The sequence below is a fragment of the Podarcis gaigeae genome (assembly GCF_964106915.1).
Source record: "Podarcis gaigeae genome assembly, chromosome: 15".
Lineage (NCBI taxonomy): Eukaryota > Metazoa > Chordata > Lepidosauria > Squamata > Lacertidae > Podarcis > Podarcis gaigeae.
Window position 1 is genome coordinate 24,407,061 of NC_139692.1, and position 18,233 is coordinate 24,425,293.

General features: G+C 45.6%; 1 protein-coding gene across 1 annotated transcript in view; it reads right to left on the bottom strand.

Annotated features, from left to right (window-relative positions):
• Positions 1-18,233, bottom strand: part of LOC310832291 (uncharacterized protein) — a 129,767-nt gene that overhangs the window by 1,935 nt on the left and 109,599 nt on the right. The window contains exons 78-87 of the mRNA XM_083713919.1: positions 15,337-15,497; positions 13,975-14,137; positions 13,469-13,638; positions 13,268-13,346; positions 12,286-12,444; positions 10,472-10,801; positions 8,506-8,624; positions 6,417-6,532; positions 3,092-3,221; positions 1,636-1,779 (exon numbers count right to left, since the gene is read on the bottom strand). Of these exons, the coding sequence (XP_083570045.1) occupies positions 1,636-1,779; positions 3,092-3,221; positions 6,417-6,532; positions 8,506-8,624; positions 10,472-10,801; positions 12,286-12,444; positions 13,268-13,346; positions 13,469-13,638; positions 13,975-14,137; positions 15,337-15,497 (1,571 nt within the window). The remainder of the gene's footprint in view (positions 1-1,635; positions 1,780-3,091; positions 3,222-6,416; positions 6,533-8,505; positions 8,625-10,471; positions 10,802-12,285; positions 12,445-13,267; positions 13,347-13,468; positions 13,639-13,974; positions 14,138-15,336; positions 15,498-18,233) is intronic.

An 18,233-nucleotide genomic window follows, 5' to 3' on the forward strand; every position in this document is an offset into this window, starting at 1 on the left:
CTCAGATTGTTCTTCTTTAAAAGTCTGAGGAAATAAATTCTCTGCTGGGCCTTCTTCACCAGAGCAGTGGTATTTGCGCTCCAAGTCATGCCCTGATCGATAGTCACTCCCAAAAACCTGAATTCCGCCACCCTCTCCACCCGTTCCCCGTTGATATACAAGGGCTGAATGTCCGCCTTTTTTTTCCTGTAATCCACCACCAATTCCTTGGTCTTAGTCGTATTAAGAGCCAGATTGTTCTCTCCACACCAAGCACAAAGCCGCTCCACCTCGTCCCGATAGGCGGACTCATCCCCTCCTGAAATGAGCCCCACCACCGTAGTGTCATCAGCAAACTTGATGATTTTGTTGCTGGAATAAATGGCTGTACAATCATACGTATAGAGAGTATAGAGCAGGGGACTCAACACACAACCCTGTGGTGAGCCGGTGTTAAGGCTAAGGGCTGTGGACATATGTGACCCTACTCTAACCCTCTGAGAACGTTCTGACAAAAAGTCCAAAACCCAGAGACAGGTGGAGTTGGAGAGTCCAATCGCCTCTAGCTTGGACACCAGTCTATGGGGGAGGATAGTGTTAAAAGCAGAGCTAAAATCCACAAACAGCAGCCTCACATAACTCCCCGGCTGCTCCAGATGGAACAGAGCAGCATGGAGAGTGGTAGTGATAGCGTCTTCCGTGGATCTATTTGCCCTGTATGCAAACTGGTAGTTGTCAAAAGTTGATGGAAGACAGGAAATAATGTGACGGCGCACCAGTTTCTCAAAACACTTCATGATGATTGGAGTCAGTGCAACTGGTCTGTAGTCGTTCAGACTACTGATTGTGGATTTTTTAGGCAGAGGAACAATAGTTGACGACTTCAGGCAGGGTGGGACAATAGACTGGTGTAAGGACTTGTTGAAGATCTTAGTAAAGACCCTCGCCAGCTGATCCGCACAGCCCTTCAACACCTTTCCCGTAATGCCATCAGGTCCAGCAGCCTTCCTCGGATTCACCATCCTCAATACCTGTCTCACCTCATGCTCCTCCTCCTCTTACAAAGCACTTGCTTCAAGTTTGTGACTGAAGAGTGTTCAATGAAGGCAAGCCAACCTTCAACCAACTGGATGCCCTCCAGATGTTTTGGATATGCTGGCTGGAGGCTGATGGCAGTGGTAGTCCAAAACATCTGCAGTGGAACATCTGGTGGGAAGGCTGATGTAAACAGATTATCTAGTAGATGTTGAGTGAGGGACTTCATCATAGAATGAGTGAGATCTGTCTGCCCAGCCTCACTCTTTTGGGCACTAACTGACAATTTCCTGGTTTTTGTCCACCACATGCCCCAGAGTGTTTCAATAAATGTTCCTTTGCATTGCCATTTTTAGCACTGTAGACATAGGGATCCATGCAGCAAGCACACTTGCCATATGATGTGTGTGAAGTGAGTTTGAAAGAGGGATGAGAAATTACTATTCCCTAGTTCATTCCTAGTCTTAAACACAATGCCCAGCCTTATGGGGCTATTGTGTAGATGTTGGGTTGTTGAGCACTTTGCATACAAGGAGCACTATCAAGGCATATTCATCTGCATTTAAAATAATAGTCATTTGCATCACTGCCCCCTGCAATTAAATTGTGGTATGCACATACTGCAAATGAGGGTGACTCCTCTTGTGCTCTGAGTTCGCGGTCCAGATGTTCCTCTTCTTCTTGGATTGTTAAGGCCTGCAATGTCAGCTGGAAGAAGTCCTCATTCAAGCCATCCAGCATCTCCTCCAGCTCTTCAATCTTCACCTAGAAAATGGAAACCATTAAGAAGAAGGAGGCCAAATGCAAGCGAGGACACAGCTGCTTTTGGAACAGTTTTGTAGAAGAGAGAATTTCATCATTTGCAGAAGGTCATTTCTTACTGCTAAAAAGGCAAGAGTAGCCCTTCTGAAAAGGACACAAGAGCCCTACCCTCTAATGCACTTGGGCATGCCACACAGATGCCCAAATTGCACATCATTGGTAGATCCATGGATGGGACTGACCTATGCTTCTCTCCCCGCATCATGTCTCTTTGATAACATGTTGATGTTGTTTGTTAAACCACAATGCTGTGTCATTGCAATAGCCTTATCCTGTCCTCAGTGAGTGACAGTCTATGAAACATGAAGGGTATTGTATCATATTATATAGCAGGGTGGGGAACTGGATCTGACCAGCAGGCTGGATCTTGAACCCCCCCCCCCAAACACCATGGGCTGTTTCCATTCAGTGGTCAGATCTGCCCATGAGTCAACAACCTATTTCATACATTATGTCAGGTGAAGCATTTTCCTTTGCCTGAATGATCTGAAATCAAACCATGCAGGCAAAAAGAGGTTCCATGGGTACTCTGGTCGGCTGATGGGAGGCTCCTGCAAAACCCACTTCCACAAGGAGCCTTTGCCTGCCCTCCACCTGATGAGATCGGTATAGTCTGGGTAGGCATGGCTTGGGGAAGACAGCAAACCAGAACCACTGCTAGGCTTTATTAGGCCTGCAGAAAGGAGGTTCTCCACAGCTTTCACAGGTACACAACAGAGACATGGACCAGTGTCACCCATGTATCTCCCTTAATAGGTAGTCTGGGGTCCAGAGCCTTCCAGTCTTGGAATAACAGCTCATCTAGAACCAGGGGTCATTTTGCCCATCCTTTTACCTTTTGGCAAGCCCATTATTGTTTTGCTCAGAATGGCCAAGTGCCAGTCCTCATATAAATAACCCCTTCCCACCCTATCTGCATAAGGGGAGTATGAAAAGGCAGCCACCAGAAAACAACACATTTCCATAAAAAGGGTCTGCATATCAGAGCAAGACAGACTCTTCTAGAATTGGAAGGGTCTTCTTCCACTGGTGGATGGTGGAGAAGCCTGATTTACATGGCCCCACCTACTAGAGCAAGTAGGAGGTGCAATGGGACAACTCATACTCCTTTCCACTGTAGAATAATGATATTGACACAGCAGACATAAACAAGTCTTGCAAGGGGCTGAACTAGATGATCCCTTCCAACCCTACAATTCTATTATTCTAAGTTACAGGAGGTTGAGCCAAGTTGATTTAAGGTCAAGTGAGCTACCTGAAGGTCAGAGGAATCTCCTGCCCAAGTCTTCCTCTCACTGCTGCGTGCTCTTTCTTCAAGTTGCCCTGAAGTTTCCATTATATTTTGAAGCTCTGCTTGCAGCAGGAAACTTCTGTAATCTTGCAATCTGAGACACACAGGAAGAGAGGGGGAAAAAGGAAAGTAGGATTTTCTGTGTGTTGCACCTGCCTGCATCCAGAGGGCTAGCATGAAGCTCTCTGTCCATGCTTTGAAATGATGGAAAGAGGAGAGAAAAGAATTGACATGGTTAGAGAGCCCTCCTGGAGCAAGGCATCCATTAGGTTCCCAATATCATCTATTGTGGCTCATCCCTTTATCAGAGGAAAGAACCACATGACGAAGAGGGTTATATTAAACCAGTGCTGTACTCCCAGACCAAATTGAGTTAGGGGTGGAGTGCAACTGCTACTAACTCATTCAAAAATGGAGAGATTCTACACTTGCTACTACATCAGAGCTATGTGCAGGATGGGCCTGTTTAGAAAGTGAACAATCTGGTTCCAGAGAATCTAGCTTGCCTGAAATGGCTGCTTTGCTTCAGAAGGTTATTGAGCCATTGCAGACATCCTGGTGGCCTAAATCAATCACTGAGGCAATGGAGGACGCTGTCTCACTGGAGCCAGTGGACCTTCAGCTGAAGCTGAATGTTTGAAGATTCAGGACATTTTTTTAAAAAAAGCACTTTTTCACACAGTCCATAGTTAAACTATGGAAGTCGCTCCCATAAGAGGCAGTGATGGCCACCAGCAAAACAGGCCTGGACAAATTCATGGAGAAGACCATCCATGGCTACTAGCCATGATGGTTGGATACATTAATGCATCTTAATACCAGTTGCTGAAGACTGCAGGAAGGGAGAGGGCTCTTGGGCTCAAGTCCTGCCTGCAGCTTTCCCACAGGCATCTGGTTGGCCACTGTGAGAACAGCATGCTGGACTAGATGGGCCACTGGCCTGATCCAGCAGAGCCCTTATGTTCTTATGATGTGTGTTGGGCCTAGAACACCCTAAGGAGATTCCTTTACCCATGGAGGTTTTGTTAGACATCACCTTCCCCCTACCTTGTCCACATTTTCCCACTGCATGGCTATTTCTGACTGCTTCTGCCTTCTAAAGAATAGGAAAAATGCTACATGCCTCCAATCTGACCAACCCACAGAAGGATGAGGAAGAAAAAAAACCTGTCCCCAGTTTAGTTTTGATGGAGCTCAGTCAGCATCCAGCTGCTCCAAGCTAAGCAGGACCAGAACTGGAGGCCAGTTATACCTTCAACTGCCAAGCATGAAAATTCTAACACTAATTTGCATACAGCTGACTTGTTGTATGTATTGTGATGGAAGCAAGACAGGTCGGCAGGTGCAGGCTGCACAGAGCAATGAGGTCATAACAAGATCGGCCAATGTGGAGTGCTTTCAATTTACACCATTGGGCCAGCAAAAAAAGTAAGAGCATGTTTTCTTAGAAACTCTTTCAGCCACAACATCGTCTCTTAATCCTCTGTCTACTGAGGACATAATTGATGCATAATTGAAGACTGAGAATAATTTCTGAGAACTATGAGATATCCCCGTGGAAAAGAATGGATGTTGCACAACTGCACTGCTGGGTTGATTGCCTGTATTTGGTATCAGGATATTACCCAAGGGCAGAGTCTGATTCATTGCTTGTAAGGGAAGATGAGATCCTGTAGATAAATGAAAGAATGGTTTTTGAAAGGCATTTTACTGCAGGGATATCGTCCTACATAGCTCCAGTTATCTAAGTGATTCTTCTGAGCAAGCTTATGTTGCGTATGGTATGTGCCTCTGGCATCATACTTATTTATTTACACAGACAATCCTCAGATGTTGCCTATTGCAATTCTGTACTCCCAGAAGCTGCTTCAAAAAATGCAGGACAGGGCTGCTGGCAGGCTGGTCCTGGGTCCTTATAGCATGGGGCTGGCCCACCCATGAGGCAATATGTGATGAGACCATGATGAGTGGCAGGATCCAGAGGGGCAGCAGAGCATTGCCTGCTGATGTTGCCAGAAGTAAGATCTGGCTTCTCTTCAGTAGCACCTCCAATGCTGCCTCTACAGCAGCCTCTTGTTGAATTAGACACAGTACTGATCTCCTCCTATCCCTAGGGAGGAAATGGGCAGGGGCTGCCCTTTCGGGTCTCCTAGGATCTGCACCTATCCAGCATGATTCAGAGAGAGCCCTGTGACAGCCTTTGTTTCCCGCTTCAACCACCAGGTGAAGTTGATTTGATTCCCCTATTTTCCCAGTGTAGATCTTTATCCCCCCCCCCCCACGCCTGTTCTTGATGTATATCTTCTTGATGTATATCTTCATTCACCCCTTCTTCCCTAGTGGGGTGTGTGTGTACCATTTTGTGGTTTGCCACAGGTGCCGAAATGCCTTGCCCCAGTCTTCTTACTGCACCACAGCAAACACTGTTTCCAAAGTAAAATAAATTATAAACTCTTGCCTTTGCAATTTGAGACTCTTTGTCTGGCCCTCCAATGCACTTGCTGCCTATGCCTGCCAGGATCTGACCCAAGCCTGATCCTGTCAGCTTACCACTTGGATCCCTCTAGCCAATATTTGTACAACTAGGAAAGGAGAAGATGGCTGCACACATACACCATACATTTAAAGTGTGTTTTCCACTCCCAAAAGAATCCTGGGAACAGTTTATCCAGGATTCTTTCTGGGGGAGGCAGAGAAGGTGCATGGTGTATATGCAGCTGATACCCTTATTCACTGACTCTGCCTGGCACATAGAAAACTATAGTGGTGGTAAGGTTTCTTTCGAACACAAATCTACAAGCATGGAGTCAACTAATGGACATTGATAGATGCCTCCTTTTTCCAAGAGTCTTCTGTTCCTTGTCAGTAGCCCAGTTATCAAGCAATGGGGCTCCCACTATTAGTAGTTTACTCCACACAAACCCTTCCTTGAAGGAGATGTCAATAGAATTATCTGAGCTCAGTGACTGTTCTCAGAATTATCTCTAGGCTCAGTAATTGTTATCAGTGATGTAAATGAAAAACAGGACCATTTTCAGATAATAGATATGTACCGAAATTAAATACACAGACAAAATTCATTACAAAGGGCTAGCTTCCTCTATTTCAGTGAGATAGGGAAGAAGGAATTAGAACATTATGTAAGCTAAATAATCAATTGTGCAACTGAAAAATGACCTTGTTATTGGAATATATGCACTAATATCGCAACACAGCAATATGACACGAGTACAATTATTTGTCTGTCACAATCTTGGATTACTTATCTAGTGAAACCAACATCAGCTACCTTTCCCGTGGGCGTTGCTCAAGGAAACGAGAGTCAGGCAACATTCGGAGACTCAGCAGTTCTTCAAAAATCGACCGAGCAGCTAAACAAACAGGCGAGCAATTTTTCATCGGATTCTGAAAGAATCAGCACAGAAGGCAGAACTTTTAGTGGTCCTAATCAAAGGATCTATTCATCAGAAATATCGAGCGCCCAAGATTTTGCTGACATCGTGGGATTATTATTATTATTTTTTTATTTGCATCCAGCTGCTTTGAAATTCAGGCCTTTGGGTTTTTCTTTTCACAACGCAAAAGCTGGGGGTTGAAAACAAAAGAACAGAAAGCATACACAGAAGTTAAAAGCTCACATTCTACAGCCTTTTTCTGTAATTTAATAATTCTAACTTTTATTTCTGATTGTAGTAATAGGTAGGGATGCCTGAGAAATTAGATTTCTGTGAATCCTGATCTGAATTATTATGTGTTGTTGTTGTTGTTGTTGTTGTTGTTGTTACATTATATCCCACTTTTCATCCAAGGAGAGCAAGGTGACGGGTACAATATTCTCTTTCTCAATTTCATCCTCTAAACAACCCTGGGAGGTAGGTTAGGCTGAGAGATGGCGACATGTTCAAGATCACCCAGTGTGATCTTGGAGATTTGAACTTTGGTCTCCCAAGTCTTAGTCCAGCAATATACTGTAACCATTACACCACACTGGATCAATTGGTCTGATTCTAAAACTTCTATTCATGGGTCAGCAAACCTTTTCAGCAGGGGGCTGGTCCACTGTCCCTCAGACCTTGTGGGGGGCCGGACTATATTTTTTTGGGGAAATGAACAAATTCCTATGCCCCACAAATAACCCAGAGGTGCATTTTAAATAAAAGCACACATTCTACTCATGTAAAAACACACTGATTCCCAGACCATCTGTGGGCCGGATTTAGAAGGCAATTGGGCTGGATCCGGCCCATGGGCCTTAGTTTGCCTACCCATGTCCTATATCATGTACAGTGGTACCTCGGGTTACATACGCTTCAGGTTACAGACCCTGCTAACCCAGAAATATTACCTCGGGTTAAGAACTTTGCTTCAGGATGAGAACAGAAATTGTGCTCCGGCGGCACAGCGGCAGTGGGAGGCCCCATTAGCTAAAGTGGTGCTTCAGGTTAAGAACAGTTTCAGGTTAAGAACGGACCTCCAGAACGAATTAAGTACATAACCAGAGGTACCACTGTAATGGATAGGAATTTGGGGATAGAGAAAAGAAACTACCTCTTTGTGCAGCGCTTAGTTCAACAATGGAACTCACTCCTATATGGGACAGTGAAGGCCACCCACATGAATGGTTTTAAAAGAGGATTGGGCAAATCTATGCAGGACAATGGCTATTAGGCATGATGGCCATACTGCACCTCCACAGTCAAAGGCAGTAATCCTTCTGCCTACCAGTTGAGGGCTCTTGTGCTTAGGCCCTGCTTGAGGGTTTCCCACAGGCATAGAGTTAGCCACTGTGAGAACAGGATGATAAATAATAATAATAATAATAATAATAATAATAATAATAATAATAATTTATTATTTGTGCCCCGCCCATCTGGCTGGGTTTCCCCAGCCACTCTGGGCGGCTTCCAACAGAGATGAAAAATACACTAAAATGTCACATATTAAAAACTTCCCTGAACAGGGATGCCTTCAGATGTCTTCTGAATGTCAGGTAGTTGTTTATCGCTTTGACATCTGATGGGAGGGCGTTACCGAGAAGGCCCTCTGCCTAGTTCCCTGTAACTTGGCCTCTTGCAGTGAGGGAACCACCAGAAAGCCCTCGGAGCTGGACCTCAGCGTCCAGGCAGAACAATGGGGGAGGAGACGCTCCTTCAGATATACTGGACCTAGACTCTACAGGTCATTCGCACAATCCAGCAGGTTCTCCTCATGTGCTTATGAATTCAACTATTCTTCCGATTTTGTGCTTCTCTGAATTTGGCAAGATCATTTGCAGCTCATGCTCCAGAACCATTTTAGAAAGTGTCATTTACAATTTAGAGCCACATCTGTAGTGCTACAGCATGCACATCTGGCCAGAACACCTGAAAACTTATTACCTTCCCTGCTGTCTCTTCTGCTCCCCAAGAACACTGGAAAAAGGCATCAGCTAGGGCAGCCACTGCTGTGTTGAGCTCTTTCCAAAAGCCAACGTTTGGAGGAATAGCTTCCTTAGAGCCTGGGAGAAAGATAAAAAGACCGATCTGTGTCATCAGAATTCTTTGAATCCTCCAGATGTAGCCTCACCCAATATGGAAGCCCCTTTCCATTAGACACTCCCATCTGGAGATTCAGAGTTTTGTTCAGTTCACTGTCCCTTGCCACAATATTACACCTTTCTGCATGCAACCATCCAGGCCAGATGAGATGTAGTTCAGGAGAGCCAAGCTCCAGACCGAATTTTTTAAGCTAGCTAAAGTTTGAACCACAATTTTGTCCAATTACTCATAGCAGTCAAGCGATGAGACTGTTTTGAAGATTCAGTAAGCTAAACCCATCTTCAGCTCGCCCTTTTGGAAGCCTGTCTGCATTATTAGGCAGGGCTTGTGTGGTGCAACATGCAGATTTAGAAATAGGCAAAACCTTCAGCAGAGCATCTCATAAGCCAGGAACCCACACCTCCATTGTGCTATTGTTAGCATAAGGCACAAACAAGGAAGAGGCCAGACTCTCTCCTGTAATATGCTCTGCAGATCTAGTTCTTGGAGCTGCTGTCTCTCTGCTTTCCTCTGCCATGATCCTGCGCAATGAAAGGTTAAGGAAGGAAGTGAAGAGACAAAAAAGATCTGCAAAAGGTCTTTTTGTCCTTGCTTACAATATTACCCAAACAGCAGAAGAAACTATCACAATGAAGGAAGTGTTGTGCCAAATACCTGCTACACAAACAGGATTAAAAAAAAAAAAATTCCCTGCACCCAATTATGCGGAAAGGATATCATTAGATCACAGGGTGTAGCAGCCTTCTTTGCATTTGACATGGCAATTGTCAGAATTTCATCATTATATTCCAGGCATTCAAATCAGCCTTCAGTACTATGAAGTACATGCTTTTGCATGCAGAAGATCCCTAGTTCACTCCATGACATATCTACAGTTAAAGGAAACCAGGTATCCTTTAGCTGTAGATATCATGGAGGGAACAAGGGACCATGTGAAAAGAAACAAACTCTGGGGATTGTTGGAAAAAATGACAACCCCATGTCAAGTTCCACGTCCCCTTGAATAATGTATGAACATCTTGGCAATACATAGAATCATAGAGACATAAAGGACCCCGAGGGTCATCTAGTCCAACCCCCTGCAATGCAGGAATCTCAACTAAAGCATCCATGACAGATGGCTATCCAACCTCTGCTTATAAACCTCTAAGGAAGGAGAGTCCACAACCTCCTGAAGGAGACCATTCATTTCTTTCACTCCTATTTTTTATCATTGGGTAGAGGGAGCAGAGAAATCCACATCAGAATGACATTAGGACATGCAACAATCATCATCATCATCATCATCATCATCATCATCATTATTACGGTCAAAGATCAGTTCAAGAGGACAAGCAGTAAACTGAAATAGATCATGGGTAGGCAAACTAAGGCCTGGGGGCCAGATCCGGCCCAATCGCCTTCTTAATCGGGCCCGCGGACGGTCCGGGAATCAGTATGTTTTTACATGGGTTATTTGTGGGGCCTACCTAGTGTTTTTGCAGGAGCAGAATGTGCACTTTTATTTAAAATGCATCTCTGGGTTATTTGTGGGGCATAGGAGTTCATTCATTATTTTTTTCCAAAATATAGTCTGGCGCCCCACAAGGTCTGAGGGACAGTGCTGAAAAAGTTTGCTGACCCCTGAACTAGATGTTTCAGAGCATGAATGTTGGCACAGGGCTGTCATTTTCATTGCATTGCTAAATTCTGGGTGGCAAGTATATATATATAAAAGAACATGTCTGGCACTTTTGAATGCCTCTGTCAGTCAGAGTTGACAGTGCTGGGTTGGATGGTCTGACAGCTTCCTTCCACCTAACTATACCTGCTTTGATGTGTGCCATGGCATTCAGCAGCACCGTCACAAAACCCCCAGCACTCTCCAGGTGTGATGAAAGTATATACAGGAACCTGTTGGTGGCATCATAGTAGGAATCTCTGGCAAACTGAACCTCCGTAGGGCCTTGCTTGGGGACTGCTTGAGCCAAGAGGAGAACCAGCGCTGGCAAGGAGAAGGCTCTTCCCAGAAGGCGTGTGACAGTGCAGGCAAAGCGGTAAACCACAAAATGGCGAGGGGAGAGGCTGGTGAGGTCAGTGGGAACCACAGCATCAACAGAAGGTCCTGAAGAAAGGCAGCCATTATCTATGTTTTCTCCTGGAAAAAGGGGACAGAATAATGGAAAGTTGGCACTGAAAGTCATTCTATAGTCAAATACAGTGTTTCCCAAACTTGGGTCTCCAGCTGTTTTTGGACTACAACTCCCATCATTTCTAGGTATCAAGACCATTGTGGTCAGGGATGATGGGAATTGTAGTCTAAAAGCAGCTGGACACCCAGGTTTGGGAAACATGGGTCTAGGATCATGCATGAGGAACCTTTGGCCCTCCTGATGTTGCTGAACTACAGCTCCCATCAGCCCTAGCAAGAAAGGCCAATGGTTAGGGATGATGGGAGTTGTAATTCATCAACATCTGGAGAGCCAAAGGTCCTAAAGTCTAAAAATAGCACTATTCTGAAAGCAAGTTCTTTATTCCTGAATCACCTCAGTCCCTAAACAAAGCCTTATCCCTGTGTTTGTGAGATGAAAAGGGATGTTTGCAAAATGAATAGGGATGTTTCAGGAGTTAGGTTTTTCTTAAATAGTATATTTAGAAACATATATATCTCTGACAGTGAAGGCAGAGCATTGCCATCATGGCTAGCAGCCACTGACAGTCTTATCCTCCATGAATTTGTGTAATCTTCTTTTAAAGCCATCCAAAGTTGCTGGCCATCACTGCTTCCTATCGGAGAGAGTGCCGTGTTCATTTATCTGTCCTGGGAGCTTTCAGCGTTCAGCTTCACTGGATGTCCACAAGCTAGGGCATCATGAGAAAGGAAGACAAGCTTTTCTCTATCCACTATCTCTGTGCCGTGCATAATTTTATGGCTCCTATCACATCCGCTTCTTAATCACTTTAAACCAAAAAGTCCCAGATAAGATAGCATCTTAAGGGTTGGCTGCCAGAGACAGTCAGATATAATATAAACGGCCGCCAGAGTGCACATGAGATTTGCTTCCCATCCCCCCACATGTTTCCTGCTTAAGCCCCCATAGGTAAAGGTAAAGGGACCCCTGACCATTAGGTCCAGTCATGGCCGACTCTGGGGTTGCAGCGCTCATCTCACTTTACTGGCCGAGGGAGCCGGCGTACAGCTTCCAGGTCATGTGGCCAGCAGGACTAAGCAGCTTCTGGCAAACCAAAGCAGCGCACGGAAATGCCGTTTACCTTCCCGCCAGAGTGGTACCTATTTATCTACTTGCATTTTGACGTGCTTTTGAACTGCTAGGTTGGCAGGAGCAGGGACCGAGCAACGGGAGCTCACCCCGTCGCGGGGATTCGAACCACCGACCTCCTGATAGGCAAGTCTAGGCTCTGGGGTTTAACCCACAATGCCACCTGCATCCTTTTTAAACCCTGGAGATTTAAAGAGCAACCTCATCATTCTAAGATGGAACGAAGCAAAGCGAAGGAATCACCAAACTACTTTGATGATTTGCATGTGTTTCTATGCATCATTCCCACTTCCTCTCTGAGACAATCCCAAGAAACACAGGGATGATGGGTATCAGAAGATGCAGGAATCAGCTCTATCACCTGGAGCAGGAGGCGAGTGCGGGGGCTGCTGGGATGTCTCCAAAAACTGCTTGATCTCGCCCAGGGTCTTGGCAAGGGGGGACGTCGCCATCAGGGCCTCTACTTCCAGCTCACTTACGCAAGCAAGCATGCTGCTCTTGGGAGGCTGCAGGTCCAACCCTGACAAATACAGACAAGGCATATTATCAGCTGAAGGTGCTGCTTGTAGACTCAGAGAGACAAGGATGAGGATGATGACTTCATGCAGATTACTAAATTCATGCAGCGGGGAGGGGCTGTTATGTAACATACTGTCACAAGGGTCACTTGCATGGCCTGAAAAAATGACCTGTACATACATAACTGATGCTCTGAAGCTTGCAGACCGCATGCGGCTTATGTTTCCATCTAGTGGCAGCTCAGGAGAACTGCATCTCCCAACAACCGCAGACAGGGAGAAACTAGACGGGCAATTAGGATTTCCTGTGGTTTTGTGTGTATTATTTTAAACTAAGCGGCTGCTCTCAAGATTCCGCACGTTTTGAAAAGTGGTGTTTTCAGAAAGATTGCTAACCATTTCCTCCTTTAATCTGATATAAATTGCCCCTTCCTGCTGTTAACACATGCAATTGTTTTGTTCTCAGAAGCCAACAGCATCTCTGGAGGAGCTTCGCTAGGGAAAGGGTATGGATGTTTAGGACACCAGCTTCAGTGCTGATGTTTACAAGAGTCCTTTGTGTCTGCAATTTTCACTGGGAGGGGAAAAAATCACCTTTCAGAGGAGTAAATGAGAGTCCTACCCAGCCATGCAAATTGCATGCGTGCACTGGGGTCATCATGTGTACCTGTGAATGGATGGATATTTCAGTGGATTGGGTATGTGGATTAGAGAAAGGATGTGGACTGGCTCTATCAACTTTTGTTTCAGGCCCCAAACACATTATCCCAAAGGGTTCTCCTTCCCTGTTCTGTAACCAGGTAAAAAGGCTGCACACATCCTTACCTTGGTCTTCACAGGCACGAGAGCTAAGGGAGGCCCGTTTCCCACCGGAGAGCACACGCTGTGTCAGGGAGCTAGTACCCTACACAGGAAATAATGTTCAAATATCACAGGAATGAAAGACAGAGACAGACAGAGAGAGAGAGAGAGAGAGAGAGAGAGAGAGAGAGAGAGAGGGTGCCAAAGGGAGACCTTCATTCTTACCGGGCATCTTTGCTGAGTTCCAGCTTGCTCTCGGATAGCCAGGCCAGATCCACTAGCCCCATTGTGCCCCTGTGCCCCTTCTGGCTTCGCCGTCACCTTCCCAAAATGGATTTTTCGCAGCAAAATCCCCAGGACTTTCATTAACTCTGTTGCCTCCTGCCACTCAGAACCTAAAAGAATTCAGCAAGGCATTAATCAGTTAATACAGCTTCCTAAACAGCCTGTAAGCAGCTGTTTTCATGCCTCTTGGAGATTTGTTCATGAACACAGCTACATTCGGAGCAAAGAAGCAAGCTCCATGGGTCACCACAAGTGTCACAGTGAAATATCCATAAGAAAAGAGACAATTAAAAGGTGCAAAGGAGAATTTTAAAAATGAAAAACACACTGTTATTTGCTTTCACATTTTGGTCAATTTTAATGGGTGCCTGGCACTTGTAGAAAATCCCTTTTTAAAAAAATGGCAGGGAAGTGTTCTGTTTTCCCTGTTTTCCCAGCTCTCTCACCTGAGTAGCCCATTGCTTGCAAGACTCCAGAAAGCTTGATGGAGGAGCTCTCACTTTCTTGGGTCTCCTTGGCAGAACTGAAGGTGACCTGGGCTCTATCCCTGGTGACTGTGGACCGTTCCATGCCCTTCAATGCATCCATGTCCACTGTCTGTACCAGATCCTACAAACAGAGATCAACAGCCTTAATGCTTTACTGATGTCTCAGATTTTATGACCTCATCAAATTGCTTTTGCCTTCATTGGGGAACATTACATTGCTTAGGAAAATAGGAAGCTGCCTTATGGAAAGGTCAGACTATTGCCCATCAAACTTTTGAGTGGCAGAGGCTTTCCAGGGTCTGAGGCAGAGAGAATGGCACTGGGCCCTGTAAACCAGGGATAAGGAACTTCAGTCTCTTTTTTTGCCAGGGGTGCATGTCAAATGTGGCCCTCCACTCCTCTCTATCTGGCCCTCGGCACTCTCCCCACACCACACCCCTTCCCAGCCAGCCACACCCTCTCTCCATAGGCCACACCCCTCAGGGGCCCTGCTTCATTTGTTGCTCCACCCACTTTATCTCTGGTTCTGCCAGCCACTGCATGTGGCCCCCAGAAAGTGGCCCGGAAGAGACTGCTACCTTTGGATTGAAAAAGGTTCGCCAGCCCTGCTACAAACATTTCCTAGTGAGCTGCTCTGGAAATCTGAATCACCCATCTCCTTAACCAAGACTTTCCCTTGGTATGTCTCACCAAGCCTCACACCAGACCTACCCTGCCTCACCTCAGTAATCCAGTCTGCTGTTTTCCTCTGCCAGCCCATTCATGACTATGCCGCCTGTTCCTGGCCCACAAGCCCATTGCCACATGCCAGGGCCCAGATTTCATGGTGGCCTGTTTCAAGCCAGACCCCAGGCCTGACAGTCCCCTAATTCCCCAGCAGCCATCAGGGGGGCGCCTCCTTTCAGCTTCAAGCTTATTGTAATTTAGCCACATCAATGGTGCTCGTAGGTGTGCATTAATGTATGCTAGGGCAGAAACATTTAATGAGGGCCAGGGATCTAAAACCTGCCAATGTTGAAGGACCTTGCCTGAGCGGACAGACTCAGGGGCAACACCTCTTTGTTGCCCAGAAGTGTGAAATTTATTGCTATATTCTGCCCCAGTGGAGTTTTGGTACCTACATCTAGAATGGCCACCACCATGTGATTGGTCAAGAGTCATGATCTAGCTAATCTGGTCCATAGATGGGCAGGTGCATTATACCTATTAGTAACCCATTCAGGTGAGTGCAGTGCTCCAGTTCGTTGGAAATAAAGTGGGGTCAAAAGCAAATGAGCAAATATATTTCTACACATATGCTTCCCTCCTCACAACACTGACCAAAAGACTCTGGATCTTCTGGCTGATGCCTCGGTAGAAGGCCAGGACATCTGCCCGGTGTTTTGCTAGCTGCGATGCCAAGTGAAGGTTCTGGTCCTCCAGCTTGTCATATAAAGTGCGGACGCTGAAATCTTCCAGGTCTTTTGTTGCAAACTGGTCGCCTGAAACAAAGGCAGCTTATCCATTTAATTGACTAAGACCTTAGGTATAAAGGAAAAAAAGCTTTGCGGTCCTTATATTGATTTATTTCTTGGTGGTGGGAAGGGAGAAAAAGAAGCTCAGAAATGGAGAGGCTCTTCTGGTAACTCTCCCTTCTTATCTTGTCTTCAAAAATGGCAATGGGATGAATGGTTGGGACAGAAGAATCCAGGTTCAAATCCATGCTCAGCCACATAGCTTGCTGGATATACTGGAACAATCTCTCTCTCCCCCCCCCCCTTCTCTCTCAGTCTAAACTACTGCACAGGATTTCTGTGGTGAAACAACAACAACTGGGCAGACTGCATGAAAAACCAGCCTGATAAGAACATAGGGAAAACTCTGGATCTGTACAAAGGCCCATCAAGTCCAGCTTCCTGTTCTTACAGCTCCTACCCAGGTCCGAGATGCGTATGGGAAGACCAGAAGTAGGACCTGGGTGCAACCACCACCTTCCCACTTGTGGGTCCCAGCCAGTGGTATTTAGAGGCCTCCTGCCTCTGGCAGTGGAAGTAGAGCAGCCACTGATCACCTTATCTTGACCTTGGGAAATGATCGTGCCAGCCTGTCTCACCTGATGCTGAATCTTCTACCATTCCAGCCCCAGGTGAAGACCTTTTTGAATCCCTTGAAGATCTACCCTAGAAGTTGGGGGCTGCACACAAATGTGGTCAGACATCCTTTCCCAAACTGGTGTCCTCCAGATGTTGCTTGACTACAACTCCCATCAGTCTGAGCAAGCATTGGCCTATATGGTTTTGCATGTACAAAACCATCTGAAAGGCACCAAGTTGGGGAACGCTATTAATGAGGGTGAAAGAGGAGAGCGCAAAATATGGTCTGAAGCTCAACATCAAAAAAACGAAGATCATGGCCACTGTTCCCATCACCTCCTGGCAAATAGAAGGGGAAGAAATGGAGGCAGTGAGAAATTTTACTTTCTTGGGCTCCATGATCACTGCAGATGGTGACAGCAGCCATGAAACTAAAAGATGCCTGCTTCTTGGGAGAAAAGCAATGACAAACCTAGACAGCATTGTAAAAAGCAGAGACATCACCTTACCGACAAAGGTCCGTATAGTTAAAGCTATGGTTTTCCCAGTAGTGATGTATGGAAGTGAGAGCTGGACCATAAAGAAGGCTGATTGCCAAAGAATTGATGCTTTTGCATTATGGTGCTGGAGGAGACTCTTGAGAGTCCCATGGACTGCAAGAAGATCAAACATATCTATTCTGAAGGAAATCAGCCCTGAGTGCTCACTGGAAGGACAGATCATGAAGCTGAGGTTCCAATACTTTGGCCACCTAATGAGAAGAGAAGACTCCCTGGAAAAGACCCTGATGTTGGGAAAGATTGAGGGCACAAGGAGAAGGGGATGACAGGATGAGATGGCTGGACAGTGTTCTCAAAGCTACCAGCATGAGTTTGACCAAACTGCAGGAGGCAGTGGAAGACAGGAGTGCCTGGTGTGCTCTGGTCCATGGGGTCACGAAGAGTCTGACACGACTAAACAACAACAACATGTAAGAAAGAGAGTGTGTGACACATTATTGAATGAGAATGAATAGAAGTGGGAACTACAACAAAATGTGGCAGTGTGAAGTGCTCCATGCTCAGGATTCAAACTATTGCATTCCATTTCTCTTGCCTCCCCCCCCCCCCCAGTTTTTCACCTCATCCCCTCCTCATCAGTGAGCATCCCATGCCCTCTGAGCAAGCCCGTAGAGCTGTTTTAGGGTTTTCGCTTACCCCCTCCTTTTAAGGTTTTCCCTGCTAAACATTTGATGCTGCCCGTTTGTGCCTGGGTGATGTCATTTTACACAAGCAATGCCATTCACAGCCTGAACTTCAGGAATACAGGGAAGGATCATGCAGAACTTTGGCTAAGTGGGTCAAAACCTGAAATCAGTCCCCAGAAAACCACAAGATTGGAAGCAAATATTGACAGTTTTCACAGCGTCCCTAGTGAGGTGCCCTAGATACTTCCAAAGTGTTAATTATCAGCTTTTATTAGTCTGGTATGATGTGCGCATGACATTCAAGCCATTCAGGGTGCAATATATATATATATATTTGTGTGCTCATTTAAATCCACTTTATAGGTTCAGAAGTTACTCTTGGCCACTCACAGTGCTCATAAGAATGGTCTATCAGTGTGAGTGGTATTGTGTGAACTAGGAGCACACAAATTTCAGAAGCAGCAATGGCCATTATCACTAATCCTTCAATGCGTAATTTTAATGATTATTTTTTGCTAAAGCTGTAATAGCTGAGATCTGCAAATTCACAGAGGGCACCACTTGGGCATTTGTAGTTCTTAGGTGAATTACAAAAGTTCCCAAGGTATCCACAGTGGCCTTTTCATACATCAGACTTGTTTGGAAGCCTAATTCTAGGTCCCTAATGAGTTCATGTGCATGACACATGTATTTGCAAGCACAAATTTGCCTCCACTTTTCATTTTCTGGTGTACACATCAAACATCCTAGGTCTACAACTTAACTGAGAGAATTTAGTAAACTAACTGTCAGGGTGACAGTGGGAAATGAAATGCCCTTCCTTGATTTTTTCAGTGATTTTTTTGTAGCGGAACCACCCCCAAAGAGTGTAAACACTGCCATCTGCTGGACATAGCTCCACCTGCACTATCATCAGTAAATGCTTCCACCTTGGAGATCTCACAGACTTACATTCTCAT